The sequence below is a fragment of the Physeter macrocephalus genome, chromosome 11 (genome assembly GCF_002837175.3).
Source record: "Physeter macrocephalus isolate SW-GA chromosome 11, ASM283717v5, whole genome shotgun sequence".
In the NCBI taxonomy this organism is placed as follows: domain Eukaryota; kingdom Metazoa; phylum Chordata; class Mammalia; order Artiodactyla; family Physeteridae; genus Physeter; species Physeter macrocephalus.
In genome coordinates, this window is record NC_041224.1 from 148,009,816 (window position 1) to 148,033,711 (window position 23,896).

At 35.9% G+C, this 23,896-nt stretch overlaps 1 protein-coding gene across 14 annotated transcripts in view; it reads left to right on the top strand.

Moving 5' to 3' along the window:
• The window catches only part of GPHN (gephyrin), a 651,195-nt gene that overhangs the window by 519,092 nt on the left and 108,207 nt on the right, over positions 1-23,896 (top strand). For all 14 annotated transcript variants that reach the window (XM_055088534.1, XM_055088535.1, XM_055088537.1 and 11 more), the window contains one exon: positions 10,788-10,925. In XM_055088534.1, coding sequence (XP_054944509.1) covers positions 10,788-10,925 — 138 coding nt within the window. The remainder of the gene's footprint in view (positions 1-10,787; positions 10,926-23,896) is intronic.

Consider the following 23,896-nt stretch of genomic DNA (forward strand, 5'->3'; position numbering starts at 1 on the left):
GAAAAAAGAACAAAGAAAACCCAAAGTCAGTAGAAGGAAAGAAATCATAAAGATCAGAGCAGAAATAAATGAAATAGAAACGAAGAAAACAACAGCAATGTCAATAAAACTAAAAGCTGGTCCTTTGAGAAGATAAACAAAATTGCTAAACCCTTAGCCAGATTCATCAAGAAAAAAGGGAGAGAAACTAGCACACCATTGTAAAGCAGTTGTACTCCAATAAAGATGTTAAAAAAAAAAAGAAAAAAAATGGCGAGGACGCAAATCAATAGAATTAGAAATGAAAAAGGAACAATCACAACGGACACTGCAGAAATACAGAGGATTATAAGAAACTACTACAAACAACTATATGCCAATAAAATGGACAACCATGAAAAAATGGACAAATTCTTGGAAAGGTACAATTTTCCAAGATCGAACCAGGAAGAATTAGAAAATATAAACAGACCTATCACAAGCACTGAAATTGAAACCATAATTAAAAATCTTCCAACAAACAAAAGTCCAGGACCAGATGGCTTCACAGGCGAATTCTATCAAACATTTAGAGAAGAGCTAACACCAATCCTTCTCAAACTCTTCCAAAAGATAGCAGAGGGAGGAACACTCCCAAACTCATTCTTTGAGGCCACCATAACCCTGATACCAAAACCAGACAAAGACGTCACAAAGAAAGAAAACTACAGGCCAATATCACTGATGAACATAGATGCAAAAAATCGTGAACAAAATACTAGCAAACAGAATCTAACAGCACATTAAAAGAATCATACACCATGATCAAGTGGGCTTTATCCCAGGAATGCAAGGATTCTTCAATATACACAAATCAATCAATGTGATACACCACATTAACAAATTAAGGAATAAAAACCATAATGATCATCTCAATAGATGCAGAAAAAGCTTTTGACAAAATTCAACACCCATTTATAATAAAAGCACTCCAGAAAATGGGCATAGAGGAAACCTACCTGAACATAATTAAAGCCATATATGACAAACCCACAGCAAGCAACATACTCAATTGTGAAAAACTGAAGGCGTTTCCATTAAGATCAGCAACAAGACAAGGATGTCCACTCTCACCACTCTTACTCAACATAGTTTTGGAAGTCATAGCCACAGCAATCAGAGAAGAAAAAGCAGTAAAAGGAATACAAATTGGAAAAAAAGAAGTAAAATTGTCAGTGTTTGCCAATGATAGACATTCCAGAAGACACCACCAGAAAACTACTAGAACTAATGAGTGAATTTGGTAAGATTGCAGGATACAAAATTAATGCACAGAAATCTCTGGCATTCCTATACACTGACAACGAAAAATCAGAAAGAAATTAAGGAAACACTCCCATTTACCATTACAACAAAAAGAATAAAATACCTGGGAATAAACCTGCCTAAGGAGGAGAAAGACTTGTACTCAAAACTATAAACACTGCTGAAAGAAATCAAAGGTGACATAAACAGATGGAGAAATATACCATGTTCTTGGTTTGGAAGAATCAATACTGTGAAAGTGACTATACTACCCAAAGTAATCTACAGGTTCAGTGCAATCCCTATCAAACTACCAATGGCATTCTTCACAGTTTTAGAACAAAAAATTTTACAATTCGTATGGAAACACAAAAGATCCCGAATAGCCAAAGGAATCTTGAGAAAGAAAAATGGAATTGGAGGAATCAGGCTTCCTGACTTCAAACTATACCACAAAGCTACAGTAATCAGGACACTATGGTACTGGCACAAAAACAGAAATATAGATCAATGGTACAGAATAGAATGCTCAGCGATAAACCCATGCACATGTGGGCACCTAATTTACAACAAAGGAGACAAGAACATACAGTGGAGAAAAGACAGCCTCCTCAATAAGTGGTGCTGGGAAAACTGGACAGCTACATGTAAAAGAATGAAATTAGAACACTATCTAACACCATACCCAAAAATAAACTCCAAATGGATTAAAGACTTAAATGTAAGACCAGACACTATAAAACTCTTAGTGGAAAGCATAGGAAAAACACTCTTTGACATAAACCACGGCAAGATCTCTTTTGACCCACCTCCTAGAGTAACAGAAATAAACACAAAAATAAACAAATGGGACTTAATTAAACTTAAAAGCTTTTGCATAGCAAAGGAAACCGTAAACAAGACAAAAAACAACCCTCAGAATGGGAGAAAATATTTGCAAATGAAACAACAGACAAAGGACTAATCTCCAAAATATTCAAACAGCTCATGGAGCTCAATATCAAAAAAACAAACAATCCAGTTAAAAAATGGGCAGAAGAACTAAATAGACTTTTCATCAAGGAAGACATACAGGTGGCAAAGAGACACATGAAAAGATACTCAACATCAGTAATTATTAGAGAAATGCGGATCAAAACTACAATGAGGTATCACCTCATGCCAGTCAGAATGGCCATTATCAAAAAGTCTGGGAACATTAAATGCTGGAAAGGGTGTGGTGAAAAGGGAACCCCCCTGCACTGTTGGTGGGAATGTAAATTGATACAACCACTATGGAAAACAGTATGGAGGTTCCTTAAAAAACTAAAATTAGAACTGCCATATGACCCAGCAATCCCACTACTGGGCATATACCCTGAGAAAACCATAATTCAAAAAGAGACACGTACCACAATGTTCACTGCAGCACTATTTACAATAGCCAGGACATGGAACCAATCTAAATTTCCATTGACAGATGAATGGATAAAGAAGAGGTGGCACATATTTACAATGGAATATTACTCAGCCATGAAAGGAAACGAAATTGAGTTGTTTGTAGTGAGGTGGATGGACCTATGGTCTGTCATACGGAGTTTAGTAAGTCAGAAAGAGGAACACAAATACCGTATGTTAACACATATATATGGAATCTAAAAAAAAAAAAAAATGGTACCGACGAACCTAGTTGCAGGGCAGCAATAGAGGTAGACATGGAAAATGGACTTGAGGACATGGGGTGGGAGGGCGAAGCTGAGACGAAGTGAGAGTAGCATCAATATGTATACACTACCAAATGTAAAATAGTTGGCTGGTGGGGAGCAGTAGCATAGCACAGGGAGATTGGCTCGATGCTTTGCGATGACCTAGAGGGGTGGGATAGGGAGGATGGGAGGGAGGCTCAAGAGGGAGGGGATACGGGGCCATGTGTACACATATGGCTGATTCGCTTTGTTGTACAGTAGAAACTAACACAGTATTGTGAAGCAGTTATACTTCAATAAAGATATATTTTTAAAAACTATTATACGTTTAAGTAAATATTTCTTTGAACACAATAATCTTCTCAGTAGGACACATATTTCCATATGTTTGTTAGTTTTGTTTTGTTTTATATTGGGTTGACCGAAAGGTTAGTTCGGTTTTTTCCGTAAAATCGCTCTAGTAGGGCTTAGTTGTCTTTAACTTCATTTGAAACAATTTTGTTAGATTGTCTTGTGACAGCTGTCATTATCAGCGTGCATCTTAAAAAGACTTATCAAAATTAGTGAATTTTTGTGTAGCCATTTTAATATTGAAGATGGAAGAAAACATTTTTGGCATATTAGGCTTTTTTATTTCAAGAAAGGTAAAAACGCAACTGAAACCCCAAAAAAGATTTGTGCAGTGTACAGAGAAGGTGCTGTGACTGATGAAACATGTCAAAATGGTTTGAGAAGTTTTGCGCTGGAGATTTCTCGCTGGACAATGCTCCACGGTTGGGTAGACCACTGGAATTTAATAGCGATCAAATCGAGACTTTCACTCAGAACAGTCAACATTATACCATGTGGGAGATAGCCAACATACTCAAAATATCCAAATCAAGCACTGAAAATCATTTGCACAAGCTTGGTTATGTTAATCACTTTGATGTTTGGGTTCCACGTAAATTAAGCAAATAAAACCTTCTTGACCGTATTTCCTCACGCAATTCTCTACTTAAATGCAGCAAAAACATTTCATTTTTAAAACAAATTGTGACGGGCTATGAAAAGTGGATACTGTTCAAAAATGTGTAATGGAAGAGATGGTGGGGCAAGCTAAATGAACCACCACCAACCACACCAAAGGCCAGTCTTATCCGAAGAAGGAGATGTGTATATGGTGGGAGTCCTCTATTACGAGCTTTTCCCGGAAAACCTAATGATTAATTCCAACAAGTACTGCTCCCAGTTAGACCCACTGAAAGCAGCACTCGACGAAAAGCGTCCAGAATTAGTCAACAGAAAATGCATAACCTTCCATCAGGATAACGCGAGACCACGTGTTTCTATGATGACCAGGAAAAAACTGTTACAGCTTGGCTGGGAAGTTCTGATTCATCTGCCATATTCACCAGACATTGCACCTTCAGATTTCCATTTATTTCGGTCTTTACAAAATTCTCTTAATGAAAAATATTTCAGTTCTCTGGAAGACTGTAAAAGGCACCTGGAACAGTTCTTTGCTTAAAAAGATAAAAAGTTTTGGGATGAAGGAATTTTGAAGTTGCCTGGATAATGGCAGAAGGTTGTGGAAAAAAACAGTGAATATGTAGTTCAATAAAGTTCTTGGTGAAAATGAAAAGTATGTCTTTTATTTTTACTTAAAAACCAAAGGAACTTTTTGGCCAACCCAGTAGTTTACCTAAATTGAATGGGGCTAGTACCGTCACAGATTATCTTTGTGACTGTTGGTATTCATTTGTAAGGTAGTCATCAGAATATGTTTGTGGCCAGGAAATAGCTTTTGCTTTATAGGAAAAACTGTATCCAAATTTTGGATATTTTCTCTGTCCAAAACCCCAACTTCCTTTTGTTACAACCCTCTTTCTTTTTAAAAATTATTCTTTCCTTCCTTTCCTACTTCTTTGTAAATGGATTTTATGGACCACTCAATGAAAACTGGCTGCTAGGCTATAACCCATCTGGCCTTCATAGACAAAAGTGCATACTTTTTTCCCCCAATTTTTTTCTCTTCTATCAGATTTCTATGCTGAGCTCAGAATCAAGAAGAGGGCTGGGGTGTGGGGGAGAACATTTCATGGTGCTTTTTCCTGTCTGAGTCAGTTCTTCAGTGGCCAGGGACTGTTAGAAGTGCTTTGGGGGTGTAACTTGCAAAATAGTAGGAGTCAGAGACAACTATTCTTAAATTTTGTAAAGCTTTCATTTTAAAGCTTCTTGTCAGTCACTGGTGTCAACATCAAAAAATAGTTGAAAATTTTTTTTATGGAAACAAAAGAAGGAAACATAACTATTTGCTTACCAGATTTATTTTGGAAATGTATGCCTTCTAAAAATGGGCCTCACCATGCCAGCCCATGGGAGGCCTGCATAAGAGCCCCTGAGCTATACATGTGAGTGCTGTGCATCCTCAGCCTGTGCCTCTAGCTGCCAGTGGCTCTGTGTGTGTGTCTCTGGTGCTGTCCATCAAGCATGGCTTATCCACTTTTGATCTGAACCTGAGAGTACTGCATCACCTAGATCAATGGTTTTCAAACTTATTTTAGCTACAGTCTTTTGTTAAATGGAATCTTATATGGTCACATAGTCATCCTACATGTGGTGAGGGATACAACAGAGCTAGGTATGTTAATGTTATATAATAATTCTATTTACATAAAAAAGCAGCTATTAATTATTAGAGAAATGCAAATCAAAACTACAATGAGGTATTACCTCACACCAGTCAGAATGGCCATCATTAAAAAGCCTACAAAAAATAAATGCTGGAGAGGGTGTGGAGAAAAAGCAACCCAGCTACACTATTGGTAGGAATGTAAATTGGTGCAGCCACTGTGGAGAACAGTATGGAAGTTCCTTAAAAAACTAAAAATAAGAGTTACCATATGATCCTGCAATCCCACTTCTGGGCGTATAGCCAGAGAAAACTCTAATTCAAAAAGATACATGTGGGGCTTCCCTGGTGGCGCAGTGGTTGAGAGTCCGCCTGCCAACGCAGGGGACACAGGTTCGTGCCCCAGTCCGGGAAGATCCCACATGGCCGCAGAGCGGCTAGGCCCATGAGCCATGGCCGCTGAGCCTGCACGTCTGGAGCCTGTGCTCCGCAACGGGAGAGGCCACAACAGTGAGAGGCCCGCGTACCGCCAAAAAAAAAAAAAAAAAAGTTACATGTGCTCCAGTGTTCATTGCAGCACTGTTTACAGTAGCAAAGACATGGAAGCAACCTAAGTGTTCATCAACAGATGAATGGATAAAGATGTTTTATATATATACACACACATGCACACACACACACACACACACACACACACACACGATGGAATACTATTCAGCCATAAAAAAGAATGAAATAATGCCATTTGCAGCAACATGGATGGACCAAGAGATGATTATACTAAGTGAAGTAAGCCAGACAAAAACAAATATCATATGTTATCACTTATTTGTGGAATCTAAAAATATTATACAAATAAACTTATTTACAGAACAGAAATAGACTCACAGACAGAAAACAAACTTATAGTTAGCAAAAGGGATAGTGGGGGGGGAATAAATTGGGAGTTTGGGGTTAACATATACACAGTACTGAATATAAAATAGGTAAACAACAAGGACCTACTGTATATCACAGGGAACTATACTCAGTATCTCATAATAACCTATAATGGAAAAGAATATGAAATAGAATATATATATATATTCTTAGCTGTACACTTGAAACTAATACAACATTGTTAATTATACTTCAGTTTTTAAAAAGAGCAGCTATTATCTATATCATTTTATTCTTGTGTGTAGAAGGTAACAATACTGTTTTTCTCATATTTACACAACTAAGTTAGCCCTTCTTTATTGGTGAAGTAGCTGACTATTTCTGCTATGTGACCGTGGGTGGGTCTTGATTGGGAAGAAGCCACTTGGCACATAGAAGGTGCTCAGTGAACACTTGTTGAGAACACACACATACACACACACACACACACACACACACACACATCTGCTAATGTGCCAGAGAATTAAAATACTCCTCCTTTGAGTCATTTCTTTCAGTTAATTTATTTTATATCCAGAAAGCCCCTGTGGTAACATGCAAATAGTTTAGTGAGGGACCAATATTAACCCATTAGCATCAAAGTTTGGATTATTTATCTAGCAATCTGGATTATTTATCTGTCACTTTGTGACAGAGAGTTTATAAATATGAAAGGACCTAGAGAAGCAAAGGGCAGAACAGGAGGCGCCACTTTGAATCTTCCTTCCCAACTTTTAGCTTTGTTTGAAGGATTTGCTATTCATTCATACGTCAAGTATTTATTCAGTACCTACTGTAAGTATAAGGAAAGCATTGCTCTAAAAGTAGCAAAGGATACACAGATTAATAAGATATAGGTTCTGCCTTCAAGGAGTTTATGATAGACTAGCATAGGTAAGGCAAATATTTAAATGTCTATAACATTAGATAGAAAGTGGTAGGTGCCATAAGAAAGATATAAACAAGGTACAAAATTATTTTAAAGACAGGAAAGATTTTTCCAGGCTGGTGGAAATTGATACGCAATTTCCAGTTTAAAAAAAAATCAATCTCTATAGTTAGAGAACCATCCAGTGGTTTACTGTCTTCCTGCCCTTATTTTTTTATTCACTTACATGTCTTTCTGCTGAGCTGCAACATTCTTCATGGCAGGGTGTATCTTATTCTGTGTATACCAAGTGTGTAACTGTGCCTGGCTCATAAAATGCACTCAATAAATATTTGTTGAATGGATGTGTGTATAACTGATAATCAAACTTGCTTTCTAATAAAGTGCAATTTTCTCCTCAGAAACCGAACATTTTAAAAGCACAGCTTTTATAAGATTGTACACAATTTTCACCGTAAAGAAAGTAAAGAATATCTTAGAAAAGATCAAATCTGAGATATATAAACCTGAATAAAAGGGTTATAGAAACACCTATCTATCATTCTCTTCAGTTACACTGGTTGTGACAATATGTATTTATTGATATTTAATGACGTGGCAGGGACTGTAGTGAAAGTGAGTTATGAATAAATTTACATTTCAATTATAGGTAAATGATAAATCATACATAATCCTTCTTTAAGTGTTCACCTTAAAGTAGAAAAAATTTTTCATATTTAGCACTAAATAATCTCAAAGGTCCTTCAAGCTTTGAAAATTTTGTAATTTTGTGATTACCCATGGGTGAGAAGTAAGTATAAGCATATTGTATGTCTTTTTCTTTGACTACTATGACAATGTCATTTGTCTTAGAATGAAAACTCTTTGGGACAGTTCCTGTAAGTCAGTTGAGTGAATATGTCTGAAGCAGCTGCTGGGGTTTGGGTAGGAAGACTAAATTTAATAAATTGCAGTGACCAAGAGCTTACAGACTACAGAGGGATATATACAGTCATTATAAAGTGGATTAAAGAAATAGGAGCTTATTTGTCTCACATATCAAAAGTCTGGAGGCAGGCAGTCCAGGGCTTGTACAGCAGCTCGGTATTGTCATCAGAGACTCTGCCTCTTTATTCCCGTGTTTCCAATACTTATGTGTGGGTTTCTATCCTCATGGTTGAAAAGTGGCTACGGCACCTCCCAGTATCTAGCCATGCTCTCCTCTTAAAGCTTTATCTCTTTATCTTTTTATTTGTATTAGGAAGCCTGCCCCAGGGACTTCTTCCTACATCTCACTGGCCAGAACTATATCATATGGCCAGTCTTAGCTGAAAGGTGGCTACGGAAGAAGGGAATTGTGGATATCAGTTACAATAGCCAAGCAACAGTGTTTGCAGTTACTTCTTTTATGTTTACCCTTTGGGCCAAGTTGTTTATGCATGGGCCAAGTTGTTTATTGTGCTCTAAGAAGTTTCTTTTTGTCATTAAATGATTCATTTATTAAGTCAACAACTATTTATTTTTTATTGCCTAATATGTGCCAGATACTGTTCTAGGTATTGGGGATGACAACAGTGAATAAAAAAGACAAAGTTGGGCCTTCCCTGGTGGCGCAGTGGTTGAGAATCCGCCTGCTGATGCAGGGGATATGGGTTCATGCCCCGGTCCGGGAAGATCCCACATGCCGCGGAGCGGCTGGGCCCGTAAGCCATGGCCACTGAGCCTGTGCGTCCGGAGCCTGTGCTCCGCAACAGGAGAGGCCACAACAGGGAGAGGCCCGCGTACCACAAAAAAAAAAAGAAAGACAAAGTTGCTGCTGTCATGGAGCTTACATTCTACTAAGAAGGTTATAAACAAATAAGTATAAATATATATTATAGGTATATAGATATCAATATATATGTGTGTGTATATATGTGTATATATATATATTTTTTTCCATGAAGAAAAGTAAAGTAGGGTAAGGAGAATAGAGAGTGATGGTAGGTAATATTCTATATAGGATGTTTAACAAAGGCTTCTGATTAGGTGATACTTTAGCAAAGACCTGAAAGAAATGAGGGATGAATAGAACCATAATATCTGGGGAAGAATGGTCCAGGTAGAGGAAATGGCAAGTATGAAGACCCTAAAGAGAGATGTATTTGGCATTCTCAGGCAAGGAACCAGTCTGGCTAGAGCACATTGCATAAGGGTGAAATGATAGGAGAAGAGAACAGTGTAGGCTATAATATGTTGTGCTTTGAGGGCCATAGCAAAGATTTTACTCTGAGTGAAATGAAAAGTCATGGAAGGTTGTGAGCAGAGATTAGCACAATTCAACTTACAGTTTAAAAGGAGCATTGTAACTACTGTGTGGAGAATAAACTGTAATGGGACAAGGATAGAAGGAAGGAGACAAGTTAGGACACTATTCAATTTCCCAGGAAATAAATGATGGTTCCAATTATTGTAATAATTGTAGAGATGGTGAGAAATGATCAGATTCTAGAGACATTTTAATGGTAGTTTAGATATGGTTCTGACAAAAATAGAAGAATCAAAGATGTCACCAAGGTTTTGGATTAATAACTGAGTAGAGTTTCTATTTACTGAGATGGGAATTGCAAGAGAATAAGACATCGTGCAGGTAGGTTAGCAGGGTGGGGAATCAAGAGTTTGATTTTGAACATGTTAAGTTTGAATTGCCTGTTGCACATTCAAGTGCATATTTGATGATTTATAAGCTTGTACATATACGCTGTTATCCACCAGCTATTTGGATGACATATAAGTCTAGAGGTGAAGGTAGAAGTTGGGGTTGGAGATATAAAATTAGGGGGTTTAGTGTATGGGTGGTATTAATGCCATGAGACTAGATAAGGTCACATAGGGAGTCAGTAAATAATAATATTTTTCTATGTTTTTAGAAGAAAGAAAATTTCCTATGAAATTCTGAATAAATTCAAGTTTGGATATTTCATTTCACTAACTAGCTCATTAAGTGTTCAAACTTCAGTATAGTAGTTAAGGACATGGACTCTAAAGCCTGGCTACCTAGGTTTGAATCCTGGCTGTTCAGTTTCTAGCTTTGCGATTTAGGCCAAGATATGTAAACCTCTTTTTCCTCATCTGTAATAAAGGATAATAATGATGGCTCCCTTTAGGTTGTTGTGAAGATTAATTAGAATAGTGCCATGACACATAGTTAAGCACTCAAAAAGGATTAGCCAATATCATCATTAAATTTCACCAACTTTTGATACATGATGTAACATTACTAACTTGATTTAATGTTCCACCAAAGCAGGCTATATTTTGGAAGCAGGAAAAAGTTTCTCACCTTATAATCTTCATTTCCAGACACATGAAATTGAGAATTGTTGATATTTATAAGCCTTTCCCACTTTTTAATCAGTGTTTCAGCATCATATTCTTAGTTAATTATCTTCCTGTTTAGGTCACAGTGCTGTCGATATCACCAAGGTGGCTAGAAGACACCGCATGTCTCCTTTTCCTCTAACATCTATGGACAAAGCCTTTATCACAGTCCTGGAGATGACTCCGGTGCTTGGGACAGAAATCATCAACTACCGAGGTACTGTTATATTTGCCCATTGCCTTTTATTTTCATTTTTTTCCAAATAAGATTCATCTAACACTAATACACAGTTTTCCTGAAAGAGAAATGTTGTTAATCATTACTGCAATTATTATCATCTTCCTTTTTGCTTCTTATTTCTACTCAACTCTAAGATCAATCTTAATGGTACACAGAGTAAAATACCCATAAAGCTTCCTTTACATAAAGAAAAAAAGGAAAAAGTCAACAGTGTTTCTCCTGTTCATCAAAATACCAGTACTCTAAAGAAAGGGCTGTCAGCACTGAGTGAGAAAAACAGTTGATTGTGAGTCTGCCTTATGTCCTTTCTGACAGAAATGGAAGATAACTAATGTGTCTCGTAATTATTTTCATTTGTGGAAGTCATGTTTTTAAATGTAAAATGTAAATACTACATTAATTTATCTATGGATCACTGAGCAACCAGTCTGATTTCAGTTTTTCTGCTTCATATATCTTCTCATTTTCTGCTCTTAGTTTAGTAGTACATTGAGACCAGCTTGTGTAAAGATAATGGAAGGGTAGTTTTCTCCAGTGTTTTCAGTTATTAATCAACTACTTCCCTTTCAAAAAATTCAGTTCAGGTGCAATCTGAATAAAATGTAGTTTCTTAATTGTTTTTGTTATACAGATAAAAACAATACAAAAGGATTGCTTTTACAAATAAAGGACTTTATTCACAGATCATAAAATATTCAAATTTCAATGAACATTAGAGAGCATCTATACAGACACCATAATTTTTCTACAAGAAAACTCAAACTCAGAACAGCAGAAAAGGAATAGGATTGAGGCTCAAGACTTAACATTCTTGGGAATTCCCTTGCAGTGCAGTGGTTAGGGCTTGGCGCTTTCATGGCAGTGGCCCGGCTTCAATCCCTGTTCCGGGAGCTAATATCCCGCAAGCTGCGTGGCATGGCCAAAAAAGAAAAAAAAAAAAGACTTAATATTCTTATTTTTACTACATAATAGTGCTCTTCTTCCAGTGTTAAAATGTAAAAGACAATAGTAGATAAAGTAACAAATTATGTTAAAATTAAAAGGCCTAAAACTAGTGAAATATTAAATGCCAAATTCTAGCTCTTTGATCCCTGACCCGACTTAGACAAAAATTATTTTTACATAACTTACACCTATCCTACATCTTTGACTTACATTCTTTTAGATATGTATATCATTAGGTTTAAACCTTTTGTTTTTATTTTATTCCTCATTAAAGGAAATAAAGATAATAAAGCTGACTAGAGTGGGGAGTTAGGAATTAACTATATAATTTCAGAAGTCAATTTTAGTGAAATAGGTTTCTTTCTATTATTAAGTACAGATATTTAGATATTTTTATGTCAAGCAACACTAAGACATCTTCAGAAAATATGAATGTAAAATTAAGTTGAAAAAATTTACATGTTATAAAAATAAGTTAATCATCCCTGGCCTCTTGTAATATCAGGGTAGTTTCTCTTAACATCAGTCCTTAGAAAAATCTCACTGTGATGCCAAGTCACATTTAGACAGAAATTCCAGTCCTTTTAAGGAAAAAACAGAACTGGAAATGGCCATTTCTATTTCTCCTCTAGAAAAAAAAAAATACTGTCAGGTGGATTCTCTTTTCCTTTCATGTGCTTGTTTCCCCTTCATTTGTTCATCAAATCAGTTGTCACTCATAAGTAAGCAAATTCTTCATGGATGGTTAACTTCTTGTCAAGTGTTTCCACGCATGATGATGAAAAATAATAGTTAGGTTTGCATTCAACCTTTGAGTTGGATCAAACTCGATTTGTAATGCAAAAGAGCATTATAATTAAACCTCATAGGCACTTTAATTAGTTGTTTAGAAAACAACACCATATATAGAAACATAATTCAATTTGTTCAACAATTATCTATTGAAAATCTAAATTCCAGGTACTATGTTAAGTCCAGATAATGCAAAGATGAATAAAATAAAACCCCACCCCATGCATCTCACTGTGTAGTGCAGGAGAGGGACAGATAAACAATGTGATACATTTTCTCCTTTATTGGCTCTTTTGTAAGCTTGCCTTCCTTTGTCAATTCCTTGAATATGAACTTTCTTTAGAGTGTTTGTCTCTGACCCTTTTCAGATCTTACACATTCACTCAGATAACCTCATACATGCCAGTTTTTTCAAGTACCAACTATTATGTGATTTCTAAATCTGTATCTTTGCCCAGACCTTGTCTGAGCTCCAAACTCTTACAACAAATGTATACCTGCTGCTAGTAAATTTAACATGACCAATATTAAACTTATTTTCTTTACTTCTGCAATACTCATTTCCTCTACGTCCTCTTGAATCTGTCCCTTGTTTGCCATCCCCACTGCTATGATTTTAATTTAGGTCTTTATTATTAACTTCCTGGATTATTGTAAAGGCTTCCCTCCCCCAATTAGCATCTTTACATCCATTTTCCAATTTCATACCAAAGTAATCTGTTCAAAATTTGATATTAACGTTCCTGCATACAACTCTTCAGTAGTATTCCTCATAACCTCCAGATAAAATTCAAACTCCTTGATATGTCATATAAGGCCCTTTATAATTGGCCACTATGTATTCTTTTTTTTCTGACTTTATTGAGGCATAATTAATAAATTAAAATTGTGTATATTTAGGGTATACAACATGATTTAATATACATATACATTGTGAAATAAGTACCATAATCAAGCTAATTAATACATCTATCACTTTATAGTTACTCTGTGTATGTGTGTGTATGGTGAGAATACTTAAGATTTACTCTTTTAGCAAATTTCAAGTATACAATACAGCATTATTAACTACAGTCACCATGCTGTACTTTAGATACCCAGAATTTATTCATCTTATAAATGAAAGTTTGTACCCCTTGACCAACATCTCCCCATTTTGCCAGTACATGTTTTTTAAGATTAAGCTTAAGAAGCTCTCCTCCATGAAGACATTTCTGGTGTCCACTTCTCCCTTTCCCTAGCTGGGTTAAGTATCCTTCCTCCATGTCCCCATAGCACTATGTTCATTTGTTTTATAATAGAAATGACTGACATATTTGATCACTCTCTCTTATAAATGCCCTAATAAACAACATGGGTATGAAAAGCTGAGTGATATAAATGTGAATCACTATAAATTGAATTTTGAGTCAAATGTGGCCTGTAATTCTCTTACTCAAGATAAGCGATTTCTCCCCAGAAAAAAGATTAGAAACTCATTCTCACTATACTTTAAATGTTATCTTTTCCAAAGACGTTTGCATTTTAATGAGCAAACCTTCATAGTTCATTTTGATTTCAACTAGATGCACCTCTAACTATTGAATTTCATAGGGGTGAGGAGGACTGAAAGGCCTTCACAGTTCTCTGAAATCCCAAATATTTTGCCTCTGCAAATACTCTGACACCTACAATTATAGAAGCCTGTAGAGGAAAGCCCATGTTTCCTAAGGGAGATACAGAACCACTGAATCTATGAGGCAGTTTGCTACTGTAGGGTCTCTAAAATTACTTTTTATATGTCTGTGAAGGTTCAACAATAATCCCAGAAAACTAAGAATAAATCATGTATACAGAAGTGCTGGTAGCGATGCTCTCAAGGTCATACATATAGGGTAACTCTGTGAAGGAATGTTACAATATAACATATTAAATACTTATACTATTACAATAAGAAGGTAACTTGGAGATCAGGTAGTCTCTCTTACTTTAAAGACAAAGGAATTTAGGACCAAAGAGGTGTAATAATGTTCTTAGAGTTAGACAAATTGTTATGATTAAAAGCAACTATAACCTAGGATTCTTGACTCCTAGTCTACTGTTCATTCCATTATAGCAGAGTACGTCTCAAATCAGTATGAAAATTATTCTTCTAAAGTAAGTGCCTAGATGTGTAAAATGTATTGTTTGTTTGTTTTAATCTATTTTGACTACAGGTGAATTTTCTGTTGTCTCTGGTCTGCCCTTTAGCATATCTACTATTTTCAGCTCCTATCTGCAAGCAAGGCCTTTAAGGAGCAAGTGCTCCACTGATTATATATACCTTACTTTGGTTTCTTGGGAGAGGAATACCAATAGAAGATAATATTTGCAAGACTACCATTTATGATTCATCTTTGCTTATAAAATGCGTGACATGAACACATTACAAATTCACACTTGGTACAGTACTAGCTACTGAAAGGCAGATTAAAATATTCTAGAATTCCCTGTAATCCCCAATATCGTTCAGTTAACAATGGAAAAACTATAATCTTTGAATAGAAAGGATTCTGCTTTCTTAAGAGCATTATTTTATAAGTGCTAGGCTTTTTTTTAAGATTTCATGACCAAAGACTTTAGCATCACTGACCTCAATTCTTTGTATTTCCACAAAAGACTTAAGCAATTCTAGACAAGGAAGCTTTAAGTTTACTTAATTCAGTTTAAAGCAGTGAAGTATCCTTTTTAGAATATTGACCATAACAGAGGTAGTTCTCCCTGTCTCTGACCTAAAGCAAGATATATTTATAATATATATTAAAAGAAAAAAATATATATGAAAATATATAATGATATGCATAGAAGGAGGTATGAAATAGGAAGATTAGTCTACCTGGTTGTGACATAGGAATAATTCGGCCAGCATTATAGGTCTAATTCCTCTGTGAGTTAATTTTACTCAATTGTCTAACTATAAAAATACCTCCCCCACACAAGAGGGCTTTATGAGTGCCTAAACAGTCATAATATCTGGTTGAGAAGTTACTGCTGCCTGGCTCCTTTTCTAAAACCACGTGCCCAAAGTTTATTCAGCACTAATACTTGGGCTCCACCTATGGGCAAAGAGAAGAGATGGTTTAACATCTATCTAAGTATTTATATGTATGCAAGAGAGACTGCCCCATGTGATAAAGTAATTTGCAGCGCTACTATATACTCTTTAAGTTCCAAAGTCGATCACTGAATGAAATGTAATGACTGCTTGGAAGAGCTATCCATTGTGTAATCTGTGAATCCTACTGAGATATATGGATATAGTTGCTGCTGTAGCAGAGGGGTGTACCTGACGTTTATTCCTTCACTTCTCAAGTACTTGCTGCCAGTTGGGAGCCCTTATCATTTTCTAATCAATTGCGTATTTCTCTTCAAATCCTTTCCCTTGCTTTAGGCTTTTAGAAAAAAACTTGAAGTAATGCATGTTTTTCTCTTTGAAGAGACATAAGTTCTGCTGGTAGGTTAACTTGATACCAACTCCAAAAGCAGAACTAATCCAGTAGGGATCTAATTTACCTTAAAGATAGAAATCCCTATATTTAGCGTGAGTACAAAATAAAAATCTGGCCAATTTTCTATTACTAGATTTATATTGATAACCTTAAGCATGAAGCTGTTCTTTCTTTGCAAATGAAATGTTTTATTTTTCTTTCCAAGATATTTTAAAGATCTATAAAGACCAGATGGTATATGTGTGCTTCAAATATGACTTTTCTTGACTCTTCTATATATAGCTATATGTTAAAATAAGAGAAATATTCTTTTTTTAAAAAATCTCTTATTCTTTCCCTTTAAAAAATAAGTTTACTGAAATACAATTCATATACAGTATGATTCACCCACATAAATTATACAGTTCAGAAGTTTTTAGTATATTCAGAGATATGTACAGCCATCACCACAGTCAGTTTTAGAACATATTCACCTCAAAAAGAATCCCCATCCCCTTTAGCTATCATCCTCCTCCTATCCCCGCAGCCCACCATTCAGCCTTAAGCAACCATTAGCCTACTTTTTATCTGTATGGATTTAACCTATTCTGGACATTTCACATAATGGGATCATATAATATGTGGTCTTTTATTATTCACTTTTTCTACCTAGAATAACATTTTCAAAGTTCATCCATGTTGTAACATGTATCAGTACCTCATTCCTTTTTTAAATATTACTGTAGTAAAAAAGACATATAATTTAAAATTTATCATCTTAGCCATTATAGTTCAGTGGCATTAAGTACATTCACATTGTTGTGAAACATATCTCCAAAAGTTTTTCATACTGGATACCTGAAACTCTTTACCCATTAAACAACAACTCCCTTTTTCCTCTTCATCCCAGCCCCTGGTAACCACCACTCTACTTATTATTTCTAATAATTTGACTACTTTAGATATGTTATATAACTGCAATCATGCAGTATTTGTCTTTTTGTGGCTAGCTTATTTCACTTAGTATAATGTCCTCAAGGTCTGTTCATGTTGTGCCATGTGACAGTATTTAGATATATACACCACATTTGTTAATCCATTCATCGGTTGATGGACATTTGGGATGCTTCCAACTCTTGACTATTATGAATAGCCATACTATATGAACATGGGTGTACAAATATCTCTTCAAGACCCTGCTTTCAATTCTTTGGGATATATACTCAGAAGTAAGATTGATGGATCATATGGTAGGTCTGTTTTTAATTTTCTGAGGAAACTTCTTCTGTTTTCCATGCTGGTTGCACTATTCTACAATCCTACCAATATTACATAAGGATTCCACTTTTTCTACATTCTCATCAACACTTTTTATTTTCTGATTTTTGATAGTAGCCAATTTAAGGGTGTGGGGTGATATCTCATTGTGATTTTGATTTGCATTTTCCTGATAATTAGTGATGTTGAGCATCTTTTCATATGTTTATTAGGTATTCATACATCTTTGGAGAAATGTCTATTCAAGTCCTTTCCTATTTAAAAAATTTTTTTAATTTTAGTTAATTTGTAATGTTCTGTTAGTTTCAAGTGCACAGCAAAGTGATTCAGATATATATATGTGTGTGTGTATATATATATATATATTCAGATATGTGTGTGTATATTCTTTTTCAGATTCTTTTCCATTATAGGTTATTAAAAGATATTGAGTATAGTTCCCTTTGCTATATAGTAGGTTCTTGTTGTTTACCTGTTTTATGTGTAGGAGTGTGTATACGTTAATCCCAAACTCCTAATTTATCTCTCCCCCAACCCACCATCCCCTTTGGTAACCATAAATTTGTTTTCTATCTGAGTCTATTTTGGTTTTGTAAATAAGTTTATTTGTATCATTTTTTTAGAGTCCACATATAAGTGATATCATATGATATTTGTCTTTCTCTGAATGACTTACTTCAGTTAATGTGATAATCTCTTGGTCCATCCATGTTGCTGCAAATGCCAGCATTTCATTCTTTTTTAAGGCTGAGTAATATTCCATTATGTATATACACCACTTCTTTATCCGCTCATCTGTTGATGGACGTTTAGGTTGCTTCCATGTCTTGGCTATTATAAATAGTGCTTCTATGAATATTGTGGTGCATGTATCTTTTCAACTCAGAGTTTTCTCTGGCTATATGCCTGGGAATGGGATTGCAGGATCATATGGTAACTCTTATTTTTAGTTTTTTAAAGAACCTCCATACTCTTCTCCACAGTGGCTGCACCAATTTACATTCCAACCAACAGTGTAATTGGGTTCCTTTTTCTCCACACCCTCTCCAGCATTTATTATTTGTAGACTTTTTAATGGTGGCCATTCTGACTGGTGTGAGATGATACTTCACTGTAGTTTTGATTTGCATTTCTCTAATAATTAGTGATATTGAGAATCTTTTCATGTGCCCGTTGGCCATCTGTATGTATTTTGTGAAGCACTGTCTGTTTAGGTCTTCTTCCCATTCTTTGATCGAGTTGTTCAGTTTGGTTTTTTTTATATTAAGCTGTATGAGCTGTTTGCATATTTTGGAAATTAATCCCTTGTCAGTAGCATCATTTGCAAATATTTTCTCCCAGTCCGTGGCTTGTCTTTTTGTTTTGTTTATGGTTTCCTTTGCTGTGCAAAAGCTTTTAAGTTTAATTAGCTCCCATTTGTTTATTTTTCTTTTTATTTCCATTACTCTAGAAGACGGATCCAAAAAAATATTGTTGTGATTTGTGTCAAAGAGTGTTCTGCCTGTGTTTTCCTCTAGGAGTTTTATAGTATCTGATCTTACATTTAGGTCTTTAATCCATTTTGAGTTTATTTTTGTATACGGTGTTAGAGAATGTTCTAATTTCATTCTGTTACAAGTGGTTTCCCAGCACCACTTATTAAAGAGACCATCTTTTCTCCATTGTATATTCTTGCCTCCTTTGTGGCAGATTAATAGACCATAAGTGTGTGGGTTTATTTCTGGGCTTTCTATCCTGTTCCATTTATCTATAAGTCTATTTTTTGTGCCAGTACCATACTGTTTTGATTACTGTAGCTTTGTAGTATAGTCTGAAGTCAAGGACCTTGATTCCTTCGGCGCTGTTCTTCTTTCTGAAGGGGTTTTGGCTATTTGGGGTCTTTTGTGTTTCCATACAAATTTTTCAATTTTTTGTTCTAGTTATGTGAAAAATGCCATTGGTAATTTGATAGGGATTGCATTGAATCTGTAGATTGCCTTGGGTAGTATGATAATTTTAACAATATTGATTCTTCCAATCCAAGAATACGATATATCTTTCCATCTGTTTGTGTCATCTTCACTTTCTTTCATCAGTGTCTTATAGTTTTCAGAGTATAGTCTCTTGCCTCCTTAGGTAGGTTATTCCTAGGTATTTTATTCTTTTTGATGTGATGGTTTCCTTAATTTCTCTTTCTGATCTTTCATTGTTAAGTGTATAGACATGCAACAGATTTCTGTGTATTAATTTTGTATCCAGCAACTATACTGAATTCATTGATGAGCTCTAGTAGTTTTCTGGTAGCATCTTTAGGATTTTCTATGTATAGCATCATGTCATCTGCAAACAATGACAGTTTTACTTCTTTCCCAGTTTGGATTCCTTTTATCTCTTTTTTTCTCTCTGATTGCTGTGGCTAGGACTTCCAAAACTATGTTGAATAAAAGTGGCCAAAGTGGTCATCCTTGTCTTGTTCCTGATCTTAGAGGAAATGCTTTCAGCTTTTCACCATTGAGTGTGATGTTAGCTGTGGGTTTCTCATAGATGGCCTTTATTATGTTGAGGTATGTTCCCTCTGTGCCCACTTCTGGAGAGTTTTTATCATAAATGGATGGTGAATTTTATCAAAAGCTTTTTTCTGCATCTGTTGAGATAATCATATGGTTTTTATTCTTCACTTTGTTAATGTGGTGTATCACATTGATTGATTTGCAGATATTGAAAAATCATTTATTATTTGTAGACTTTTTAATGGTGGCCATTCTGACTGGTGTGAGATGATACTTCACTGTAGTTTTGATTTGCATTTCTCTAATAATTAGTGATATTGAGAATCTTTTCATGTGCCCGTTGGCCATCTGTATGTATTTTGTGAAGCACTGTCTGTTTAGGTCTTCTTCCCATTCTTTGATCGAGTTGTTCAGTTTGGTTTTTTTTATATTAAGCTGTATGAGCTGTTTGCATATTTTGGAAATTAATCCCTTGTCAGTAGCATCATTTGCAAATATTTTCTCCCAGTCCGTGGCTTGTCTTTTTGTTTTGTTTATGGTTTCCTTTGCTGTGCAAAAGCTTTTAAGTTTAATTAGCTCCCATTTGTTTATTTTTCTTTTTATTTCCATTACTCTAGAAGACGGATCCAAAAAAATATTGTTGTGATTTGTGTCAAAGAGTGTTCTGCCTGTGTTTTCCTCTAGGAGTTTTATAGTATCTGATCTTACATTTAGGTCTTTAATCCATTTTGAGTTTATTTTTGTATACGGTGTTAGAGAATGTTCTAATTTCATTCTGTTACAAGTGGTTTCCCAGCACCACTTATTAAAGAGACCATCTTTTCTCCATTGTATATTCTTGCCTCCTTTGTGGCAGATTAATAGACCATAAGTGTGTGGGTTTATTTCTGGGCTTTCTATCCTGTTCCATTTATCTATAAGTCTATTTTTTGTGCCAGTACCATACTGTTTTGATTACTGTAGCTTTGTAGTATAGTCTGAAGTCAAGGACCTTGATTCCTTCGGCGCTGTTCTTCTTTCTGAAGGGGTTTTGGCTATTTGGGGTCTTTTGTGTTTCCATACAAATTTTTCAATTTTTTGTTCTAGTTATGTGAAAAATGCCATTGGTAATTTGATAGGGATTGCATTGAATCTGTAGATTGCCTTGGGTAGTATGATAATTTTAACAATATTGATTCTTCCAATCCAAGAATACGATATATCTTTCCATCTGTTTGTGTCATCTTCACTTTCTTTCATCAGTGTCTTATAGTTTTCAGAGTATAGTCTCTTGCCTCCTTAGGTAGGTTATTCCTAGGTATTTTATTCTTTTTGATGTGATGGTTTCCTTAATTTCTCTTTCTGATCTTTCATTGTTAAGTGTATAGACATGCAACAGATTTCTGTGTATTAATTTTGTATCCAGCAACTATACTGAATTCATTGATGAGCTCTAGTAGTTTTCTGGTAGCATCTTTAGGATTTTCTATGTATAGCATCATGTCATCTGCAAACAATGACAGTTTTACTTCTTTCCCAGTTTGGATTCCTTTTATCTCTTTTTTTCTCTCTGATTGCTGTGGCTAGGACTTCCAAAACTATGTTGAATAAAAGTGGCCAAAGTGGTCATCCTTGTCTTGTTCCTGATCTTAGAGGAAATGCTTTCAGCTTTTCACCATTGAGTGTGATGTTAGCTGTGGGTTTCTCATAGATGGCCTTTATTATGTTGAGGTATGTTCCCTCTGTGCCCACTTCTGGAGAGTTTTTATCATAAATGGATGGTGAATTTTATCAAAAGCTTTTTTCTGCATCTGTTGAGATAATCATATGGTTTTTATTCTTCACTTTGTTAATGTGGTGTATCACATTGATTGATTTGCAGATATTGAAAAATCCTTGCATCCCTGGGATAAATCCCACTTGATCATGGTGTATGATCCTTTTAATGTATTGTTGGAGTCAGTTTGCTAGTATTTTCTTGAGGATTTCTGCATCTATGTGCATCAGTGATATTGGCCTGTAATTTTCTGTTTTTGTGATATCTTTATGTGGTTTTGGTATCAAGGTGATGGTGGCCTCATAGAATGAGTTCGGAAGTCTTCCTTCCTCTGCAGCTTTTTGGAATAGCTTCAGAAGGATGGGTGTTAACTCTTCTTTGATCATCTTTACGATGATTACCATGAACACTTTCTGGGTAGATTGACTATCTCCACATCACTTAGTTCTTCTTCTGGGGTTTTATCTTGTTCCTTTGTCTGAAACATCTTCCTCTGTTGCTTCATTTTGTCTAAATTGCTATTTGTATTTTTATGTATGTGGTAGATTGGTTACATTTCTTGACCTTTGAGAAGTGGCCCTCTGTAGGAGATGTCCTGTGTGTCCCAGCAGAGCACTCCCTTCTTGTCACCCAAGGGCCAGGGGCCAGCTGGTCAGTATCTGGCCTTTATTCATGGACTTGATCTGCAGGCTGCAGGACTGTAGTTTTCTTGCCTCTGGTGTCTGTCCCCTGGTAGATGAGGATGGTCTAGAGGCTTGTGCAGGCTTCCTGGCAGGAAGAGTTGGTGCCTGCCCCCTGGTGGGTGGAGCTGGGTCTTGGTCTTCTGGGGTGCAGAGCCATGCTTAGGGACGTGTCTAGAGGTGGCTGTGGGCTCAGGAAGTCTTTAGGCAACCTGTCTGCTGATGGGTGCAGCTGTGTCCCTATCCAGTTTGTTGTTTGGCCTGAGGCATCCCAGCACTGGAGCCTACATGCTGTTGGTGGGGCCAGGTCTTGGTGGCAAAATGTCAGCCTCCAGGAGAGCTCACACAGATGAATCCTCCCCGATATGTCTGCCACCAGTGTCTCTGTCCCCAGGGTGGGCTATAGCCACCACTTGCCTCCCCAGGATACATTCCAAGACCAGCAGGTACGTCTGGCTCAGGCTCCTATCAAATTACTGCTTTTGCCTTTAGTCCTGGCGTGTGTGAGATTTTGTGTGTGCCCTTTAAGAGTGAAGTCTCTCTAACACAACACTGTGAAACAATTATACTCCAGTAAAGGTGTATTAAAAAAAAAAAAAGAGTGAAGTCTCTATTTCTGGTAATTTGATAGGGATTGCATTGAATCTGTAGATTGCCTTGGGTAGTATGATAATTTTAACAATATTGATTCTTCCAATCCAAGAATACGATATATCTTTCCATCTGTTTGTGTCATCTTCACTTTCTTTCATCAGTGTCTTATAGTTTTCAGAGTATAGTCTCTTGCCTCCTTAGGTAGGTTATTCCTAGGTATTTTATTCTTTTTGATGTGATGGTTTCCTTAATTTCTCTTTCTGATCTTTCATTGTTAAGTGTATAGACATGCAACAGATTTCTGTGTATTAATTTTGTATCCAGCAACTATACTGAATTCATTGATGAGCTCTAGTAGTTTTCTGGTAGCATCTTATTCTGGTAGCATCTTAAGGATTTTCTATGTATAGCATCATGTCATCTGCAAACAATGACAGTTTTACTTCTTTCCCAGTTTGGATTCCTTTTATCTCTTTTTTTCTCTCTGATTGCTGTGGCTAGGACTTCCAAAACTATGTTGAATAAAAGTGGCCAAAGTGGTCATCCTTGTCTTGTTCCTGATCTTAGAGGAAATGCTTTCAGCTTTTCACCATTGAGTGTGATGTTAGCTGTGGGTTTCTCATAGATGGCCTTTATTATGTTGAGGTATGTTCCCTCTGTGCCCACTTCTGGAGAGTTTTTATCATAAATGGATGGTGAATTTTATCAAAAGCTTTTTTCTGCATCTGTTGAGATAATCATATGGTTTTTATTCTTCACTTTGTTAATGTGGTGTATCACATTGATTGATTTGCAGATATTGAAAAATCCTTGCATCCCTGGGATAAATCCCACTTGATCATGGTGTATGATCCTTTTAATGTATTGTTGGAGTCAGTTTGCTAGTATTTTCTTGAGGATTTCTGCATCTATGTGCATCAGTGATATTGGCCTGTAATTTTCTGTTTTTGTGATAGCTTTATGTGGT